Source organism: Acanthopagrus latus, chromosome 14 (assembly GCF_904848185.1).
Source record: "Acanthopagrus latus isolate v.2019 chromosome 14, fAcaLat1.1, whole genome shotgun sequence".
Taxonomy (NCBI): Eukaryota; Metazoa; Chordata; class Actinopteri; order Spariformes; family Sparidae; genus Acanthopagrus; species Acanthopagrus latus.
The window spans coordinates 9088949-9107823 of NC_051052.1; the positions used below are offsets into that span (position 1 = coordinate 9088949).

General features: G+C 42.1%; 1 protein-coding gene and 2 long non-coding RNA genes across 3 annotated transcripts in view; 1 reads left to right on the top strand and 2 right to left on the bottom strand.

Annotated features, from left to right (window-relative positions):
- The window catches only part of wnt7ba (wingless-type MMTV integration site family, member 7Ba), a 28781-nt gene extending 14339 nt beyond the window's left edge, over nucleotides 1-14442 (bottom strand). Inside the window, exon 1 of the mRNA XM_037121271.1 lies at nucleotides 14300-14442. Coding sequence (XP_036977166.1) covers nucleotides 14300-14319 — 20 coding nt within the window. The 5' untranslated portion in view covers nucleotides 14320-14442. The remainder of the gene's footprint in view (nucleotides 1-14299) is intronic.
- LOC119032287 lies at nucleotides 1159-12845 on the bottom strand. Its single transcript, XR_005078844.1, has 3 exons — nucleotides 12710-12845; nucleotides 5144-5253; nucleotides 1159-1539 (listed from the first exon to the last, which is right to left on the bottom strand). It is a non-coding gene; the product is annotated as an uncharacterized LOC119032287 (long non-coding RNA).
- The window catches only part of LOC119032286, a 33990-nt gene continuing 26845 nt past the window's right edge, over nucleotides 11731-18875 (top strand). Inside the window, exons 1-3 of the long non-coding RNA XR_005078841.1 lie at nucleotides 11731-11879; nucleotides 12639-13068; nucleotides 17959-18015. This is a non-coding gene — a long non-coding RNA (uncharacterized LOC119032286). The remainder of the gene's footprint in view (nucleotides 11880-12638; nucleotides 13069-17958; nucleotides 18016-18875) is intronic.

Here is an 18875-nt window from a genome sequence, read left to right on the forward strand (position 1 = left end):
CTGCCAGGGTTTTAGACAGGGGAGTTTTTGATAGCTTCATCCGTATGATGATGAGTGACGGCGCTGAAGACAGGCAGGGAGAAAGTGGAGCAGTGACGCTGAGGGGCCTCAAGCTGGAAGCAGGCCTAAAAAAAGTCCTGATTAATAACGATGTTTTATGGCTCCGTGGGCCTGTCTTGACATTGAGCCCTAAATCCCAAGATGTGTGAGCGGTTGCGGAGGAAATGGCGTTGTTGATCGTCTGGAGGAACGGGGCTTGTAGATGAGTGTTAAAAATGACAATCCCACCCCACCCACAAGTAAGTTTAAGTGGAAAGGAAGTATCTACATGTCGGCCCATCACCAGTTCATTCATATATTGGAGGGAAAAAACACGCGTTGACCTTGACATGTTGACTTTTTTTGTGTGTTGAACTTTGTTTTTTTTAAGCATGATGTGTTCCTATGTTCTTGCCCTGTAGGACCGCCACCATAACTCAAAATGTAAGCCTGTTTTGCTCTAATGTTAAAGGGGCGCTATGTAGTTTTTGAGAGAAATGCGAACTTGAATTATAAAAATTTGAATATCAATGAGGTAATAATACCAACTCAGAAATGTTTTTCATAATTTTTCCATAACTGAATAAACAAGCTGTTCTCAGAGGAAAATAAGGTCCCCAGAACACTGTTTGTAGCTATAAAGGCGGCAGGGTCCGCCACATATAAACAAACTTAAACAGTATGAAATTGTGTTGTGCTATAAGATCAGCGTGTTTATTCACCTTATTCAGTCATAAAAACAAAGATTTAGTTTGTTTAGTTTATTATGGCATATAAAATACTTCGTAAACTAAATCTGTCAAGGAAGATTTTGGTCTCCTGGTTAAAATTTCTTCCCCACAACTACATATTGCACCTTTAACAAACACAAATGAAAACAAATGGCTTTAAAGCAAATTTTTAAGCTCATGTTAGCGCTCGCAAATGATATTTCAATGTATCAAGAGCTGTGTCTCTCCTGTGTCTGGCCTGTAAAAAAAGTTGCATATTGTACCTTTAATATGTAATATTTAACACAGTCTCATCTAAAATGCACGTTCACATTTCACATCCTGTTCCTCCCAGCACTCAGCACTTTTACCAGCTACTGACTCGGTTTATTAAAAAGATGCCAGCACATACATATAACCTTCATTTAATTAGGAAGTCACAGTGACATTGAAATCTCTTTTACACGTGAGTCTTAGCCAGGAGAGGGTCAAAATAGCGGCATCAAGGACATGGCAAGGACACAAACAATATCAGAGCTCAAATGCAGCAGTAACTACAAAAATACATTTGATAACACGGTCCGTAGACCGGGCAACAATATTTAGGCATGTGCGTAGCAACTGCAGCTGGCTCCACTCATTTAAAGATACAGGGGTCTCAAGTTCAAGCCGGGCCTGCAGATCGTTCCAGGACCAAGGACCACAGCAGAACACGCTTGATTTGCCAGCTTCTGATCTGACGGAAGGCAAATTCGAACCAAAGCCATGTGTGATTGTTGTTATGACTGTTCTGCAACGAGAAAAACTTCTGTCTTAAGTAAGTGGGAAATTGAATCTTGTGGCAACGCAATACATAAAATAAGCACTGCGGCAACGCCGGATAGGTCAGACCACCAGATCTGACTCCGTATCTTACATGTTGAATAAAAATGTCAACAGAAATAAACAAGCCTGCCCATTTTGAATAATATAGATGAAGATTTCTGACTGTGACTGTTGTTGTCGGTGCAGTGATTCAGTCTATAAATCCTTACATCCTAAAAAGCGCACTGGTTCTCGGGCCTGAGCCCTCTGACTTAACTCACAACTTCCTGAGTTCTGTATGTGGCCAATCAGCATTGCACACTCACAGTCAATAAAATCTATTTTATGGCAAAATATATCACTGCTTCAGGCGGTGTAATACAAAAACTATTCCCTTCTGTAATATATATATTTATTTAATCTTTATTTTCCACAACCATCTGGCAAAATTATGTTGCAAACCTCCTTGGGCGTTCAGACCCAGAGGTTTAGAACCAATTGTTTAGAATATATAGAGCGAAGCACTCGTAAATCTCCTGATTAGCTCGTGTCTTTTCTGCTAAATCTAATGTCAGTGCTTCTGACTAGATTGCGGTGGTGCAGCTCCCCACACTCACTTACTCTGTATGAATCGTTAATGTGCATTATAATGGTGTTCATGCTGCCTTAAGAAACAAGTAAGAAGAGTAAGGAGAGAGTAGAATTGATTTTCAAACAGTGTTTGGGGACGTCAAAAAATGTAATAAATCAGTATAAACAGGACAGAATGCTATAATGCCACTCAGTATATCACAAACTCCTAACTTTTTAAAGAATATCTTGTTATACTCGAAGGAAAACTTGTAAAATCCCTGAAAGCCAGTTTGGTTTTGAGACAGTGGTGAAACATGGAGAACAGAAAAAATAACAATAAATCATGGATGAAAAAAAACCCCCAAAACACCCAAAGCATCATATTGTCACCATCACTATTACCAACACCATCTGATAAAAAAAAACAACAAACAAACGTGACAGTCATTGCATTTGACAGGCATTTACACCACATTTAAAGAGAAACAGCTGACTGTAAAAAAGACACTGACGAAAATTTAAAAAAAAAAGTTTTTAAAGTCTATGAACACCTGTTTGGTCCTGTCAAGAATATTCTGATCATTCTGTGTCATAAACCTTCACATACCTACCGTGTTTACAACTTTGCACCCACAATGCTTAAAATATGAAAGTACAATAAGTGTGACCATGTTTAAAGACGCGCATGAGGCACAGGCAGCACTGAGTCAGACTAACATGTTGGGTTTTTTTGTTTTTGTTTTTGTTTTCGCAGGATTTGTCAAAAAAAAAAAAAAAAAAAGGCAGAATAAAACCAGCCTTAATCTTTAAGTATGACATCTGAGATATAATTGGATGGGGAGAGACGTGCATCAAAGGCCCTGGTCCCGTATATCATGTGTGTCTCTGATCCACTGAGACACCCTGATGGCTTTAATTTGTTTAGGTCAGACAAGTGCACATGGGTAATTCTGGCACACAGCGACATGCAACTCGAGTGGCTTTCAAGCCTCACCGCAATGTCAGAGGCATTGTTTAGACTATAATACGGCAAGACAAACACATGGTGCTTATATGTGTAATGGGCTAAAACGCATGCTGGAATGCACACTAAATCCGAATGTGGTTAGGGAGAATGAACATCGCCCCCCTGCACTTTGAAGGGATTACGGAGTGTTGCCGATAAAAAACAAAATTACCCCGGGGGTGAGCAGGCAAAGAGAGTATTTATGACACAGCTAAAAGAAACTACTTTGTAATCAAATCTAATTTACACTGTCAGAGCATCCATGAAAGCTGACAGGGGGGAAATTGTTTCCATGTTGCAGAACAACAATTCCACTTTTGAGCAATTATTGCCTTTGAAGCATCTTGAACCTTTTCGAGAGCAGATGAAGGGAGGGCCATATTTTCAACAATGCCACGAGGCACATAAATGTCTGCAGAAATGATTCCTTTTATGTAAAAACGGGATTTATGTTTTTGGTGTAGAAGTACAGATTTGGAGCTGTAAACATGTTGCAGATGTTGAGCAACATGGATACGCGGCATCACCAGGAACGGGTTTGAATTCAGCCCTAGCCGCCACGAGCGTCTGGAAAGGGAAAAACTGGAAAGCAAGTTATGATTCATCTAGGAGAGAGACTCCCAACAGGACAAGCTGCTTCTGGATGCTGCTAATCGCTCATTAAGTAGTAGTCTTGCCATTGTTATGAATTACAAATGTGGTAACTAAAGGTTCCCCTGGATCAGCATTTTCCATCCAAGCCGAAACATGTGTACATCTTGCAGTGCAACCTCCTAAAAAGTGGAATTGTCACCTGTTGTGGTTAGAAGGAATGAAGCCTGCAAAGTGTTTGCTTTACACTAAGCATGCGTGCAGTGTTTTCCAGCCAAGGAGGCCGCTTTTATTTCAACTTTGTGCAACATTTCTAGCCTTTTGCACCTCACTGTGTCACTTTTTCTTGTTCGAGTTGAGCGCCCACAGCTTCTGCCATTACACAGTTCCAGCTGGAGAGGGAGACAACACACCAGAGAAGGTCTCGGTTCAGATCAGACTCCTCTGTCAGGGTCAAGCTGGTCCCTCGAACACCATCTTTTTTGTCTTTCAGGGCACAAGAACAGCCGCTTTTGTGCGCTTTGTCACAACGGACACTAGGATTACCGTATAACTATGCTCATTATGGTTTCATCGTCGCGTTGCAGTGTTATCATTTGGTTTTAAATGATTCATGCATATGCAGCGGTCCTCTCTCTTCATTTCTCATCCACTTATTTCAGGTTCTTTACAAGTACTGAGTGTTGATCCTGAGGGGTGTTTGACTTCATCGTGTCGCAGCGTTTCGGAGTGTGTAAAATGAGTAATTTTGAGATCCTCAAGGGGGCTCTTTACTCCTATGTTTCAAAGTACAGGAGGCTGTCCGGCAGCCTGCAGTTCCCACCACCCCTCCGTGGTTCCACCATCTTGGTTCCTACCATTGAATTTTCAAAATTTAACTGTCACGTTTTGTTTGTGAAAGCACGGAACACGCAGCGATTTGCTTTTCAGATTCTTGCGCTTTTGGTGAGCCTAAAATCAAAGTATTATCATGTTCATTGCTGCTTTTTTCATGAATCATTACATTAATCTGGAGCACACAATAGCTTTAAAAAACACAAATTAAAAGGCTATTTCGACACTTTATTCTGGCATCAGCTTAAGCTGTTTGGTATCAGTTTGTGCTCTATGAATTGAGACAGGAATTGGATGTGAAAAAAGCGATGTTTAACCTCCCTACTGACAGACGTTTGTTTTTTTAGTACTTTACAGTAAGTTACACGAGAACCAGACATTAGTATTCAAGCCATCAGATCTGCGTAAGTGTCCACAGCGACTACAAGAACACATCTAATTACATTATAGAGCCGCATTTGTCATTTTTCAGCATGCAGTTTGTCCTAAGCAACAGAACCTATTAAAGTGTTTTATTAAAGTTCTGTTAATAATCCAGATCCGTGGATAAAAAAAAAAAAAAACATGCATCTAAGTCTTTCATTACTTTGGGTTTTGGTTGAAGAGTGTGTGGTGGTCATCAGACCCTTGATCCCCCAGAGTAATCCTGCATTCACATCCCATCTGCTGCATTCTGTGCTGGTATCTGAGTCGAAACTGCCGGAACAAAAGTGAAGCTTAAGGTCAACTTGCAGCAATTAGTTCTGGTTCATTAAATATGTTTGAAAAAATGTTTTAACATGCATTATATTGTGAAAAAGAAAAGAGCCAGTAAAATGTGTTAGGATGAGGCTACGAGCTGCTGTTTCATCCCCTTTTAAAGGGAAAATGTAAGGAGAAAAACACATTTTGTTGAGGCAACCTTTGTTAATTATAGACTTAATTGTATTTGTGCATTTACATCACCAAAGACTGTTATTCTACTGCAGCTGGTTTGATCCAGTACGCCTTGATTTGATCTGTTAGTAATTCACATGTGAAGAATTATTGCGCTGGGGCTTTGGGAATCAAACATGTGTTACACTTCTGTAAGTTTCTTTTCCCTTGACAATACTTGGCCCTTAATGGGCCGGGCCTTACAGGCGAAACACACTCAAAATCGCTCCCACTCTCTTCCTCACACACACACAGACACACAGACGCACACACACAAATTGATGTAACCACAACCTCTTAACCGGTTTTAGCAGGCTCTAATAGCTCAAATCAGAGAAAGTCATGAAAAAAGACAACTTTTGTAAGAGTCACATCATGTTAGCGCTGACCTAGCTGATTGAGTTTGCTCACAATCACACGGGTCAAGGCTGGGGTCAGGCCCATGGATCATTTAGTTTAATGGCTGTTTCCTGCCTGCTCAAATGTACGTCCCACATCGTAGGAAACGGTGAGATGTAACCGTCTTATTACAGGACATACTGCAGCTGGGAATGGTGCTGGGGGGGAAAAAAAAGGTGTTTAAAGAGAGAAAGAAAGAAAGGATAAAAAAAAAAGAAAAGCGTCTATAGAAAGAAGGGAAAAAGAAGAGGGAGGACAGAGGGACAGGGGGAGAAAGATCAACAGCAAAAAACTGAGAGCCAGAAGGAAGAGAAAGAGATGGTGACAAAGGCAGAGGGAGAGAGCTCTACTAATTTTTGTGGCCTGTCTGTGTCACCAGCACCCTGTTGGGACGACAGATGTGCAGATGATGTCATGTAGAAAGGGGATAGGGCGGGAGGGTGGAGCGATCAGAGTGCGGGAGGACAGTGGACAGGCGGAGCCTCCATCTGAGAGAGGGAAGGGGGGAGAGAGAGGAAGGGAGGGAGAGAGGGACCAGGACTGTGGCAATCCTTCATTGCCCTGCAGTCACGCAATTATTCAGTTTTCATAAGATGTGACTCAGGACAGTCGAAAGTGTGAGTGCTTTCCGAAAGATAGCTGCTCGCGCTTCTCAACAGCCCTCGCCGTTAGCTGAAAGCGGTCGCATGAATGTTAACCAATCGAGGAGGGAAAAAAAAAAAAAAAATGTCTGCATTTGCCATGCCGTCGTCATTTTGCACTGCAGAGGCACTGAATGTGCTGAACTGGTGGTTTTAGTTGCAGGACCTCTCACAATGCGCAGCCTCTCCAAACCACACAGGCCATTGGAGCTATAATTTACTTAGTGCAGTCATTGCTGAAGTTTACCCTCCCATCCCCTGACCAGCCACAGCATAAGAACCCAATTGTTCTCGTGGTCTGCAGCGACAATGGCTGTTTGTGGTCATCCGACGAAAAGGAAAGTGAGAAAGAGAAAGGGAGAAAGTAGAGCCATATGATCCAGTAATTTGTACCGTTCGCTGCTAAAGATACAGTCAGGGTCAAGCTCAGAGTGGGGGGTCAGGGTGACCGCCGAGCCCTGCCGGGATCGCCTCGAGGACACCATTTTCCCAACGATCTGCTCTCGCCCTGTGCTTTAACCCATCCGGCCCTCTTGCAGTCCGGAGCTCTGTGACCGACTTTAGCTTGCTTGCATTTCGGCAGCGAGCTTCCCAGCCTTCTCTGCCCCCCAACTGTGCCCTTTCAGGCCAATTGTGCTGGCATGGCAGTGGGAGAAATTGAATGAATTAGGCAGTCGGATGTTGCCTAATGGTCGTACTGCACAAATGCAGCCATTCCTGGCATTGTTACACGTTGGAGTGAGACTGAGAGGGATTGTGCTCGTCGGTCCCGCGCAGGAAAGCAGCTAATAAGTGAGACAACCTGTGGGAAATGGCCCAAACCAAAAAGAGGACTGAGGCAGTTTTTCCCCCCTCTGTGTTTCCGTTAGCTTTACTTTTTGGGCCTGCTTGTAAACACTACCGCTGCGTAATGAAGGACAGCGGTCCAGCCATTGATTCATTGATCCTATCACGGCTGAACACGTGGCGGTGAGCGCAAAAAAAAAAAAAAAAAAAAAAAAGCGGCACCTCCTCGTTCGAAAATGACCACTAGCACAAAAAGGAATCGTGTCGTCACGTTCGCGCAGCAGTGAGCTCCTGAAAGCGTGGCCCTGCCCTTAACGCAGCCCGCATACACAACGTGAGCACAATGCAGCATTTGAAGACAGACACCGATAACTGCACAGGCCTAGAGTTACAGGCGGCAGCTGCAGCCCGCTGTCATCCCTCTCCCTCACGGGGAAAGTGCTTCTGACCTGAGCTTGAGGACACCCGAGGCCCTCTGGGTAATCATTGACCTGTTACCTGGGGCAACCAAGCCGCAACATACTGCACAACCGCAGCACCGCTGATAATAAAGCGATAATGTGGGTGTGCATTCAGGCAGACACTTTTGTACTGATAGCAGAGTTCTAAAACACTTAATTAAACATAAGTTGCGCTGCAGTAGTGATCCTCTCAGTGAGGCCCAGGAATGGCTATTACCCTTCACTCATTTTCATTATTTCCCCAAACAGGGCGTTGCTGCGAAAACATGCACGCTCAGCCAACCTACACTGTACAAACACAACTTTAATAAAAATTTATGGAGTGCATAACAATCACAGGGGAGGGGGTCGTAAGCTTTGAAGCAACTTTCCGACCCGATACTGACTCAGATGCGCAAACTTAAGGCATCTGTTGAGTTCAGGTCTGGTGATTGTGTTCTTAAATCTCCTGTTGGTATCTCGTCAAATACTGGCGCTTCAGGATCGTAGGTCGGTATGGCCACCATCCGAAAGCGCCAGTATGAGTTGGGAATGATATTCAAATATCTACTATCTTACCAACAGGAGTTTTAAGTGTCTAGAATTAATATATGTCGGTAGGTTATGAGGGTGGATCTAAAACCTGCTAGGTTTTCAAAGAAAATGTATTTAGTGTGGCTCGGTCACGTCATGGTCCGCTTGATGAAGTAAGGGTCAACTTGGAGGCATAGGTCAAAAACTCTCCGGGTCAATTTGATAAAATATCTCCACCAAAACACGAGTATTGCTCTTGCAAGACACTAAACACGACCTCAAATGAGCTGGGTTAGAAACTATAAAGTTTCAGGGAAAAACAATGAACGACGACAGAGCACGTGGGGAAGATGGATGCTGCCGGGGAGGAAGGGGATTTCACTACCGCTTAAACTATCAAAAGCCTTGGCACAGATATCAGAAAGCTCAAAACTGAGCTTAAACTCGGGTCAGGCTCTGGCATGAAGTGACAAACCAAACTGGTAAAGGTGAAAAAGGTCGTAATCGGCCCTCGCGGTCAGGGCAGCGTGATCGATCCAAATCTCAAGTCTTTTCATGGTGCTAGGTGGGGCGTGGCACTGCACTGCAGCATGTTAGCGGGGGAACAGGCCGGGGTACCATCCAAGGAGAGGAAGGAGCAGCAAGAGGAGGGTAGGTGGTGGAGAGACAGCAGTTTGGCGCTGGACAAAGCCTCCTCCCACTTTTTTCCACGCCTCTCCTCCTCCTCCTCTGAACTCGCTCCTTCCTCCTGTCCTGGCTTCGGGGTGCTCCATGCAGAATGGTCTGTGTCTGAGAGCAGTGGCCTGAAATAAAACTAAGAAGGGCCTTGGGCGGCCGAGAATGCTAGCTTTGTCTCAGCTGCCATCCACACTGTCTTGAGACGTGGTAGCGAAGAAGCTCAAAGAGAGTGTCTGATTGCAAGTTAGCGATGCCAAATGGAGCACCCTGGCCACCTCCACAAGACTCGGCTCTCCCTCGTCCTCGTCACTCTCCATTCAATTTACGGGAAAACAAAAAACAAAAAAAAAAACTTGTCAAAGAAGGCTTACGATGGATACAATACTTGTCCATCGCACTGTCAATACTTTTGTCTATACTTTTTTCTTAATTGATGTTTGTGAATGACAACAAATAGTTTAAAATGAAAGATTGATGAGTATCGACTGCTCAAGTCCATTTAGGTGCAACGTTTAGGATGATAAGTGCTTATTACCATATCTACAGTGTCTCCATTAGTGGGACTAACAACGATTAATATCATGGTTGAGGTGATATTTTACTCAAGTGCTTTACGTTACTGTATTTTGTTTGACAGTTGCTGCTCAGGAACGTCTCTACCACTTGAGTCAACAACTGTGCAAAATTATTTATAAAGACTGAAAAAAATAACTATGTGTTGCCCTGAGTCTAGTTCTTCTGTGGTGTCCGCAATCTTAATTCACATACAAAAATGAGAATAAATCTTCAGTTCAGGGAAATGTCACAATTGCAATAAGGGAAATCAGTATAATAAAAATTTTAAATAACTTCATTAACAATTCTTCATCACAGAAATATATATAATAAGGAACACAAATATATTTATAGATCAAATGTACACACTTGAGGGCTTTCCAAAACTGCGAGTACTATCAGCTTACATCCATATGTTCCATAATGTTTAATAATTTAACATCATATATACTAAAATAACATAAACATGTTGATCTTTAGAAGCTCCCATTAACAGTTGAGTGTGAGTGTGTGTGTGTGTGTGTGTGTGTGTGTGGTTGTGTATGTGTGTGTGTAAAGACAGCTAATTAAGATAAATTTCATCAAAAGTTATGTGATGTCATAAAAAACTATTATGTATGTTGGAAAAAAAGCGATCGTTTTTTAATGTGTTAAAAACTTTTTTTTTCACATAAAGTTCCTTACAAAATAGAATAATTAATTACATATTGTTCATAATCCCACATTTGTTAAGAACCATATGAAAAAAATAAGCAGTGAATTAGTCGATGATTTAGAAGTCTTCACACAGCTTTCATTTAAAGAGGAGATCTGTTTTTTAATTCTTTACAACATTCGACTTCATTTTAATTTGAAAAACTGTGAGTGTGTGTGTGTGTTGTTTGTCCCGAGGTCACATCAGGTGAATCTCCATCTCAAAATGAACCTGTGTCACCTTCTAATCTCTGTAAGCTATCACCTACATGCTCGGCCCATACGCAGCACACACACACACACACACACGGTTAATCCTATAGTATCTGTCTGTCCAGGTGGATATATGTGTACTGTACACAGGTCACGGTCACCGAGTGTGGCTGTGATATCACCGGTCAATACAGATTTATCACCATTCAATATACTGGGCTCTGTTGTGCAGGTTCACAGTGGGACCGACTGGTGCTTCCACTCTTGTGCACAGAGAGGACCAAAAAAAAATTAAATAAATAAATAAATCAAACAACACACAACCGGTGACTCGAGCATGAAGAGTCTGTGCTCTCCTGAACAGCAGAGTTTTACTTTTTCACCACATTATTATTGTTGAGCAAACATTTCTGCTTCTCTCATAGATCATAAAAACAAATCATGTTTTTCTTTGATGCTTTTGAATTAAAAAGCCTTCTCTGCAAGCTGGTTTTGTTTTTGAATGATGGCACCTTTTATTTTGGATATATCCTTTCGCATTTAATAACACACTCTTTGGTGCTATTTTACACATTTACATCACATTAGAGAAGGAGTGTGTTTTTCACACAACGTTCCATGGAATTCACGTTAATAATTAATTTGAATCTGCTTCTTTTAAGAGTGTGTAGGCTAAATCTAAAAAGTGATGCACTTTATTTAATATGCACTTTAATTTCTGTCTGCACATTTTTCAAAGAGTGGCTGCAGGGGTCTATCCTCAGCAGAAAATGGAGTGTAACATTTCATTTTTCCTCTGTATATTCTCACTTCTTGTTTGTTGTCTTTATTCTGCTAAAAATGATTTTATAAAGTGCATAATAACTATATAACTGCCTATGTGTGTGTTTTTGCAATGTGTGTGTGTATTTAAAAGTTAAAACAAACAAACAAACAAACAAAAACAGAGAACACACTAAAAAAATACACAAACATGCAGAAGGGGAATAATCTGCTCTAATCTGCTCCACTAATAATCTCAGTTCCTCACAGGCAAACTCAAAAATTAGTCTATTTTGATCCCATGCAGAACAAATACTGCTATTTTAAAGTCCAATTTGTTACACTAAATATGCTATTTATTATCATGTGTTTACACAAAGCAGCAGATTGAGGTCACATGCAGCTGTAAGCGGGCCGTTCCTGATGTCAGGGGGTCATTTACTTATGTATTTTATTTTATTTTTTTTTTGAAGAACTTCTTTGAATGACAGATTGGCCCCTTAACTGCTCCGCCTCGCCTCATCTCCACAGCTGATTAATCAATAAAGCGTCCTCGAGGCATATCGGAGGAGGAAGAAACTCAACAAGTCCGGGCTTGTCTTCAAGTCACCTGTGGCTTCTGAACCAGAGGCCCCCTCGTTAACTTCCATGGGGAGGACGGAGGTGAAACAGGCCCCTTAACGCAGGCGGACAGGTGTGAAATCACGTGAGTGTGTTCCACGAGCTAGCAATAATAATAATAAAAAAAAGAATAAAATATTAATTAGCAGTGGAGCTAAACCTGCAGCTAGCATGAGGAATGAACCCCACTGTTAAAAGTAAAAATGGGTTGTGCTTTTGTGTTTCTAGCCTTGTTTGAAGGTGACGCAGCCACATTTAGGGTGTAAAGTAGCACTTCGTTTTATTTAACACGACGTTTGGAGCGCTGAAATACATCTTGTAAACATGGTTGAGACTTTTGTAGCTAAAAGGCTAAACCGTGTGACCGGCTGGATGTCGAACATTAAGGGGGGGGGGGGGGGGGGGGTGAAGCATATAAATTTAAAAAAAAAAAAAAAAAAAAAGTTTTTTATTTATAAAAATAATAATCCAAGGTGGAGCTGAAGTGTGTGTGCGACACTAAAAAAATGTGACTTTTTTAGTTATTTTTGGCTGATTGATATTTGTGAACAGCAGTGTATTACTCCTTTAATACCCCCATCCTGGTAATGAACTCTAGTTTATAATTACATGGTTGTGCTTTTGGCCATTTATTTTTTGTCATCAGAATAACGTGAATGACAGGATTAAAATGACGTTGACATCAGGTAAGTTCACAACAACAAATAGTGCTTTTTAGACCGGCGGAGGGAGCAGGAGGGGGGGGGGGGAGTGAGGCAGCCCTTAATAATCATCCCAACACAGCCTAGTTTTTGCAGATATTTCAATGTGATGCGCCTTTTCTTTTTCTTTTTTTCTCCTTTAGGAGACATTAAATAAGCAGCGCGACAGTGCGGGCTGCTGCACACCCAGGCTGGTTGTATAACGGGGATTCACCTCAGCTGAACTTGACGCATCTGGTTCATCGGCGGCGCAGGACGCGCGGCGCAGTCTGCAGCCTGTTTGTCCCCACTGAACCGAGCTGGACGGCCGCGGAGAGAGACACGGACACGGGGGGTGGGGGGAGCACAACTCTTCCGTGGTCCGGTTGCCGCTCACAGAGATCGTCTCCCACCACGTCCAGACATGACGACTTTCTCTACAATTATTGTCGCCTTGTGCTTTTTATTTTCTGCTCTATTTGGGTCCAGACAATAGGGGGACGAGACACCGTCTAGAAAATATAAAGCCCGCGGACTTCGGAGTTTGGGCATCCCGAAGGAAGAGACCATCCGACTTGAACTTGAGACCTGTCGGTGCGTAGTCTTCAATTTACCCTTTTATCTTAGACGAGCGTTTTTTTAGAGGTTTGCCTTTGCGTAAAGTGCGTAAAAATGACAGCAAAGCTGTCGTCATTGTCAATTTTAAGCGTACTTTTTTTTTTTTTTTTTAAAGCGCAAGCATGTAGCCATATATTTCCCCCAGACTGGGTCAGTGGATATTGACACAGTTATGACTGAAGCGATCCACAGTCCTCAGGGGGAACTTTCAAGGGTGCGAAAAACGCGCATTGAACGGCAGCTTAACATAATCGTCTGTAAATTTGAGAACAAGTCCCAAACATCTTCCAGCCATTACGTGAAGATGAAATGGTCGCCAGACTGTAAATTCTCCCTAGCAATACAAGAAAAGAGGTCGCCTTTTCGTGCCCTAGTTTCCCTTCGCAGAGAGGCATAAGCTTCTCCTTTGTTGTCCCCGATGCAAACAAAGATAGGCAGCTCACGTCAGTCCAGCGGGGAAAAAAAAAACATCAGCACTGTCCATGTGAGCAATTTATAGGATTTCAGCAAAACGTGCATTTGATTAGAAAAGCGTCTCCCGAGCTGTTTACCCAGAGATAATCAGTGTATGTAAGACATGACAGCATATGGTGGAGCTGTGCGGTTTCCCCTGATGTGTCACTGAGGTTTCCCTCAGTGAAGTTTTTGATGAAATTAATTCATTGAAATATGAGAGGAGCAAACTCAGCAGCAGCTGTATGTATTTTTAATGGTTAAAAGGCCTGTGTGGGGCTGCTAGTCTGTCTCTCAGGTGTGCAGTGAGCTGCTTTAAGACTAAAATATGTTCAATTTAACTTGAATCCTATTCAAAAATTAAACTGTGGACGTGTGCGATCATATATATTGGCATCACATACGAGCGTGTGCTTGGACAGTTATACAGGAGCCACACATTCATCAGGTAGTAGAATTTCCTCTTAAAGATAAGAAAAAAATATGACGCTTTTAGGTTCCTATAGGGTTCATTTTATATCCTAAATCCGTTTTTCATTTTATTTTCATCTTGTGGCTATAGATTATATAAAGTGATTGAACATTTTCCTGATTGATAGTTTTAGGAAATTTTTGCCAATGTTTTACTCTAAAAAAGCTAAAGTAAAAATGCAACAGTGCATTTAAGACGACAGACAGTGTGATGCTTTGCAGTAGAATCACATTAAGTTTTACACGGTGTAAAAATTCAGGATTTAAAATTCGAGTGTCTTACTTTATGGCACATTTCAACATGTCACGATGTTGTTCCTCGTTGTCTCTTGTTGGTTTAGCTGTCTCAGATCATACCACAGATATCGTTCATGGCAGAGATAACTTTTGCCCCCAGCAGTCACCTTACACTCAAGTCAAAGTGGCACAGACACTACACTTTATCAGCTTATCTTAAGGGATTGTTTGTCCGTTCTGATCGTATCTGGCGTCGAGCACACCTGGCTATCTATTTTGCTTTGTGTCTGTATGTGAGTGTGTGTTCTCAAAGCTTTGTCTGCACGCTAGACAACCGGCCGGGTAAGATTCTGCTCATGCTGGAGTGTCAGTCGAAATTGCAATGTAGCAGTGTTTCTCAAGAAAAGATCTGTGTTGGCTGTCAGAAACATGGTATTGTGCTATTTCATGTTCTCTCCCCCGTCCGTGTCTCTTTTTTCTCTCTTTCACTGTAAAGAGGAACTGAAGTGTCAGCGGCCGAAATGTGAACAGGATCGGGGTGACCTTTTGGCCGCAGCGCTCGGTCTCTCACACACATGCTTTCATGAGATGTATTAATAACCAGATATTGCATGTTTATTAAACCCAGTCACTGCTATAAACAGGAAAATGCCATTGTGCCTTCGAGAAAACAGAGCCGAAACACAGGTGGCCCTCAGACAATGGACTGAGGTTCATTTCTCCACTGTGAGTCAGTGGGACAGGAGAAAGCACATGGCTGCAGAGTGAAAATTGGCGTGATTATCATCTGATGTATCCCACCACCCTGTAGCTCAGAGCCCCGTTGTGGGCCATACTGGCAGTGGTGAATGTGGAGAGGAGAAGAGGCTTGGATTCACCAAAATATTCTCTCATTTGCTTTCAGAACAGCTTCATCCTCCCTCCCACTCTCCCTCCCGCTCTCTCATATCTCACGCAATTGATTGAAACCCTAAACGGCAAGATCAGGCCGTGCGCAATCCAGCCTTTCTATGAATAGTTGATTGGATGTGATGGTGATGTGGTGTGTTGTTTCTTTAAGGCCATTTCAGGTCAGAGGACGGGAGGCAGTGGGGGGATTTTCAGCGTGCACGGCTGATACAGCAATGTGGCGTGGAGTGCTGTCCCATCCTGTCCTTAGCTGTGTTGTAGAGTCGCACAGGGACTCCTGTTTCTCCCTAATCAGGTCCTCTGGTGTTTTGAAAATGTGTGCACATAGTACTTTAGTTCCTGCCTGTGAAGGGACTTAGAAGGTGTTTTTTCTTAGCCTTTTTTCAATACACATCATTTATTTTATTGTGCGTGTCTGAGCCACCTTGTCATGTTCTAATCTGAACAGATGGATGGTGCATTAACAGTAGGAGCAGTGGGCGTCTGTCACACATTATTTCAGGTTTTTATTTTTTATTTCTGGTAATAATAGTGTGGCATGCCATGCTCTGACAGTATAGTATGTAGCACTGTAAGTGTGTATTTCCAAGTGCAACAACCGTTTTTGTGCATGTATGTTTGTTGTCCTGGTATGCCTTTGCTGTCCCCACCGAACACTTCATGTTTTAAATCTCTGCGCATCTCAGTGCAGGGCATTTAAGTGCTTGACCTAATTTCTCTGGCAGCGAAGAATCCACTAGTGAAGGCCTTCCTCTGTGTGTATTTTGTGTGTGTGCGTATGTGCGCACGCGCGTGTTGCTCTGGGTGTTTCCTCCTTGCCTTTCTAACAGGAAGCTGATGTGGAGTTCAACTGAGGACAAGGAAAAGGCCTTTTCTTTCCACTGTGAATCATTTGAGAGAGAGAGAAAAAAAATGAAAAAAAAGAGAGGGGAGAGGAAAAAAAAGAGACCAGGCCGCTGCATTGATTCAACCCTCTGCAATGTGGCCTGCTTCTCTCTCTCTCTCTCTCTCTCTCTCTCTCTCTCTCTCTCTCTCTCCCTCCCTCTCTCTCTCTACCTCTCTCCCCCCCTCTCTTTATTCACTATACCTTATTGTCTGTTTCAGCTTTATTCTTGCTCTTTGTTTTATTTCTAGTTCTACTGATGTCAGATAGACAGCAGCGTTCTGGAGGGAATCTGCGGGTTTATGGAGAGTTCACGAGTCCTGTGAGAAGATGGGGAGGGAGGGAGGGAGGAAGGGAGGGAGGGAGAGGGTGAGGAAAGGAGAGACGAAAAGCAAATGAAGCAGGGCTCTGTGGGGAGCAGTGCAGGTTCTTCCGGTTCAGTTTTAACATACCCACAGCTGAAAGAGGCTACCCGCGTTATGTACATAGGAGGCAAAGAAAACCATAAAACACCTACACAAACTGTACTAGTGGCTTTATTAAGGCCAGTGTTGAGGCGCTGCGAAGGATTATGAATCCCCTTTTGTGTTCTTTAAAGCTGTGATTGTATGGAAAAAAAACAACAGCTAAAAATAACTGATAAACCCTTCTGTGTCAGAGATGAATGGCTGAAATATTTAAGTAGGTTTCCTGTTGCAGCCACCGCACAAAAGCAAACTGTAATCATTGTTTGGTTGCAGATGTGACATGGATTGATTCAGCTCGAAGGTCATTGAGTTCACAGTTTGTTCTCAGACACATTTCATGCTGGATGACATTTGTTCCAAGAATCAGATGGTGGCCAAGGTAATTGTCAGAAATGTTGAAACAGCATGAACTAAACTATAATTGTACATAATCTCATTTTCGAGCAGGTTTTGTGTACATATTGCAGTAAAAGGGGATTTTTAGGAATTAAATAGGACCAGATATTCTCACTGAAACCACCTACTCAGCCTCTTTCATGTGTGTTCAAAATCTTAAAACTGTTTGATTTGTGTGTCTGCAAGATTGAACCAGAAAGTAATGGGATTGACACACTGGCGCTGCAGCACGACAGAGATATTCATGAATACATGTTTGTCAAAGAACAAAGGAGATATACTTTGGATTTTAATGAACTGCACTGTTCATGGAATAAAACAGCGGCCTTGTATTGGCTGTTCCTTGTTGAGTGTGGATGTAGAACTTTGTGTCAATATATCAGAAGTGCACGTTTGTTCGGAGAACGTGTCCATCTAAGCCTCCGCCTTGCCCGAAGGCCCCCAGATGCGTTAGGGCTGGGGCTGTTGCTTTGTGCTTTGGCCTTCCTAAAGGGCAGATAATGAATGTGTTGTATCATTAGAGTCTAAATGAACACATTTATAATGTTGAGTGGTTGCTCCCTTTTCAGCAGTCTGCATCTCAGTTATCTCAAAGCAGTAAAATTCTTCTCTTGTCATCTCTATTTCAGTTGTTCAACGAATAGTAATAGCTTTCACCTCGATTTAGATTATCACTGTAAATCATGAAAATACTATGCATCTGATATTTTGGATGTACAGTAAGTAAAAAAAAAAAAAAGTAAATCATTAAATATAAATTACTAACAAAACGTATGCGTGCAAAGAAGAATGAATACATTCCCGCTGGTCCTTTGCCCAACAGCACTGACATGTAACAGCAGAAATGTTCTGGTAAGAATGTTCTGTGCTCAGCTTGTATTGGCACACTGTGGGGGGAACGACACGCATCAAAACTGCTCACCACACGTCCCAATCAATCACTGATCTCAGTGCATTTCCACAGGTGCAGGTTGAGACAACAGGGCAGTGGCTTTCCACACTCTCGTTTGTGATTTGACTCTATTTCTTCATCTTCTGTCTTTGGTGCAGGACAAGTGAGGACACAAGCAGACGCCGAACCACGAGGCCTCAGATACTGCAATGCAGGTGAGCACATGGTCGGGCTTACACGCACAAACATCGACTTGGTATGTGCACAAAGGAATATGGGAAATATGTATAATTTCAACCTAGGGCACTGCAGTCACACTCTTACTGAGTATAATAACATGAATTTAAGTCCTGAAAGGTAAAAGGATCAGAGCTACTGTATTATTGTAATATTGCAATTTTATGCCTCTGAAATATTGCAAAGTTGCACATCTCTTTTTTTCTATGTTTATTACAAATATTTTAAGTAAACAGTGTCAATGTTTCTCCATTAGTTATACATGACTTTAGAAATGCATTGTTAATTTAGAAAGGATTAATCTGTTTTTATAGAATTTTAAGAACAAATAGTAAGTGTAAGCTTCATCTATCAAATCAGATTTCTGAATGATATCTCAAGGAGAAAAAAAACACAACACAGTCAATTGCATACAAAGATGGTTGAAGCTAAAACTGACAGTCTGTCTAATACTTCAGTCCATACGATCATATCTTCAGTGGACAGTAATAAGGAGAATCAGATTTGAGCGATGAGCCGTGGTTTGTCCAGCAACACCATCAGCATTCTGATTTACCCAGTGAGGGAGAACAATGCCTGACTTTAGTTTTGGAGCCTCGTAATGCTGTAGCACAGTTAAGGGGGATTTGATCATGGTGGATTTTATGTAAGACCGAGTCCCTGGGAAGAAATAAAATAGTTGCGTGGTAATTTTTTCTGTTTTGATGTTGATCCTACAATCATAATGACTTTGACTCCTCGTAAATCAGAACATTATGTTTTAGTCATGGATTTGATTTGAAAATGTGGTTTTGAGTGGATTGTGGATTGAATGAATAACGTCACTCAACATTGACAG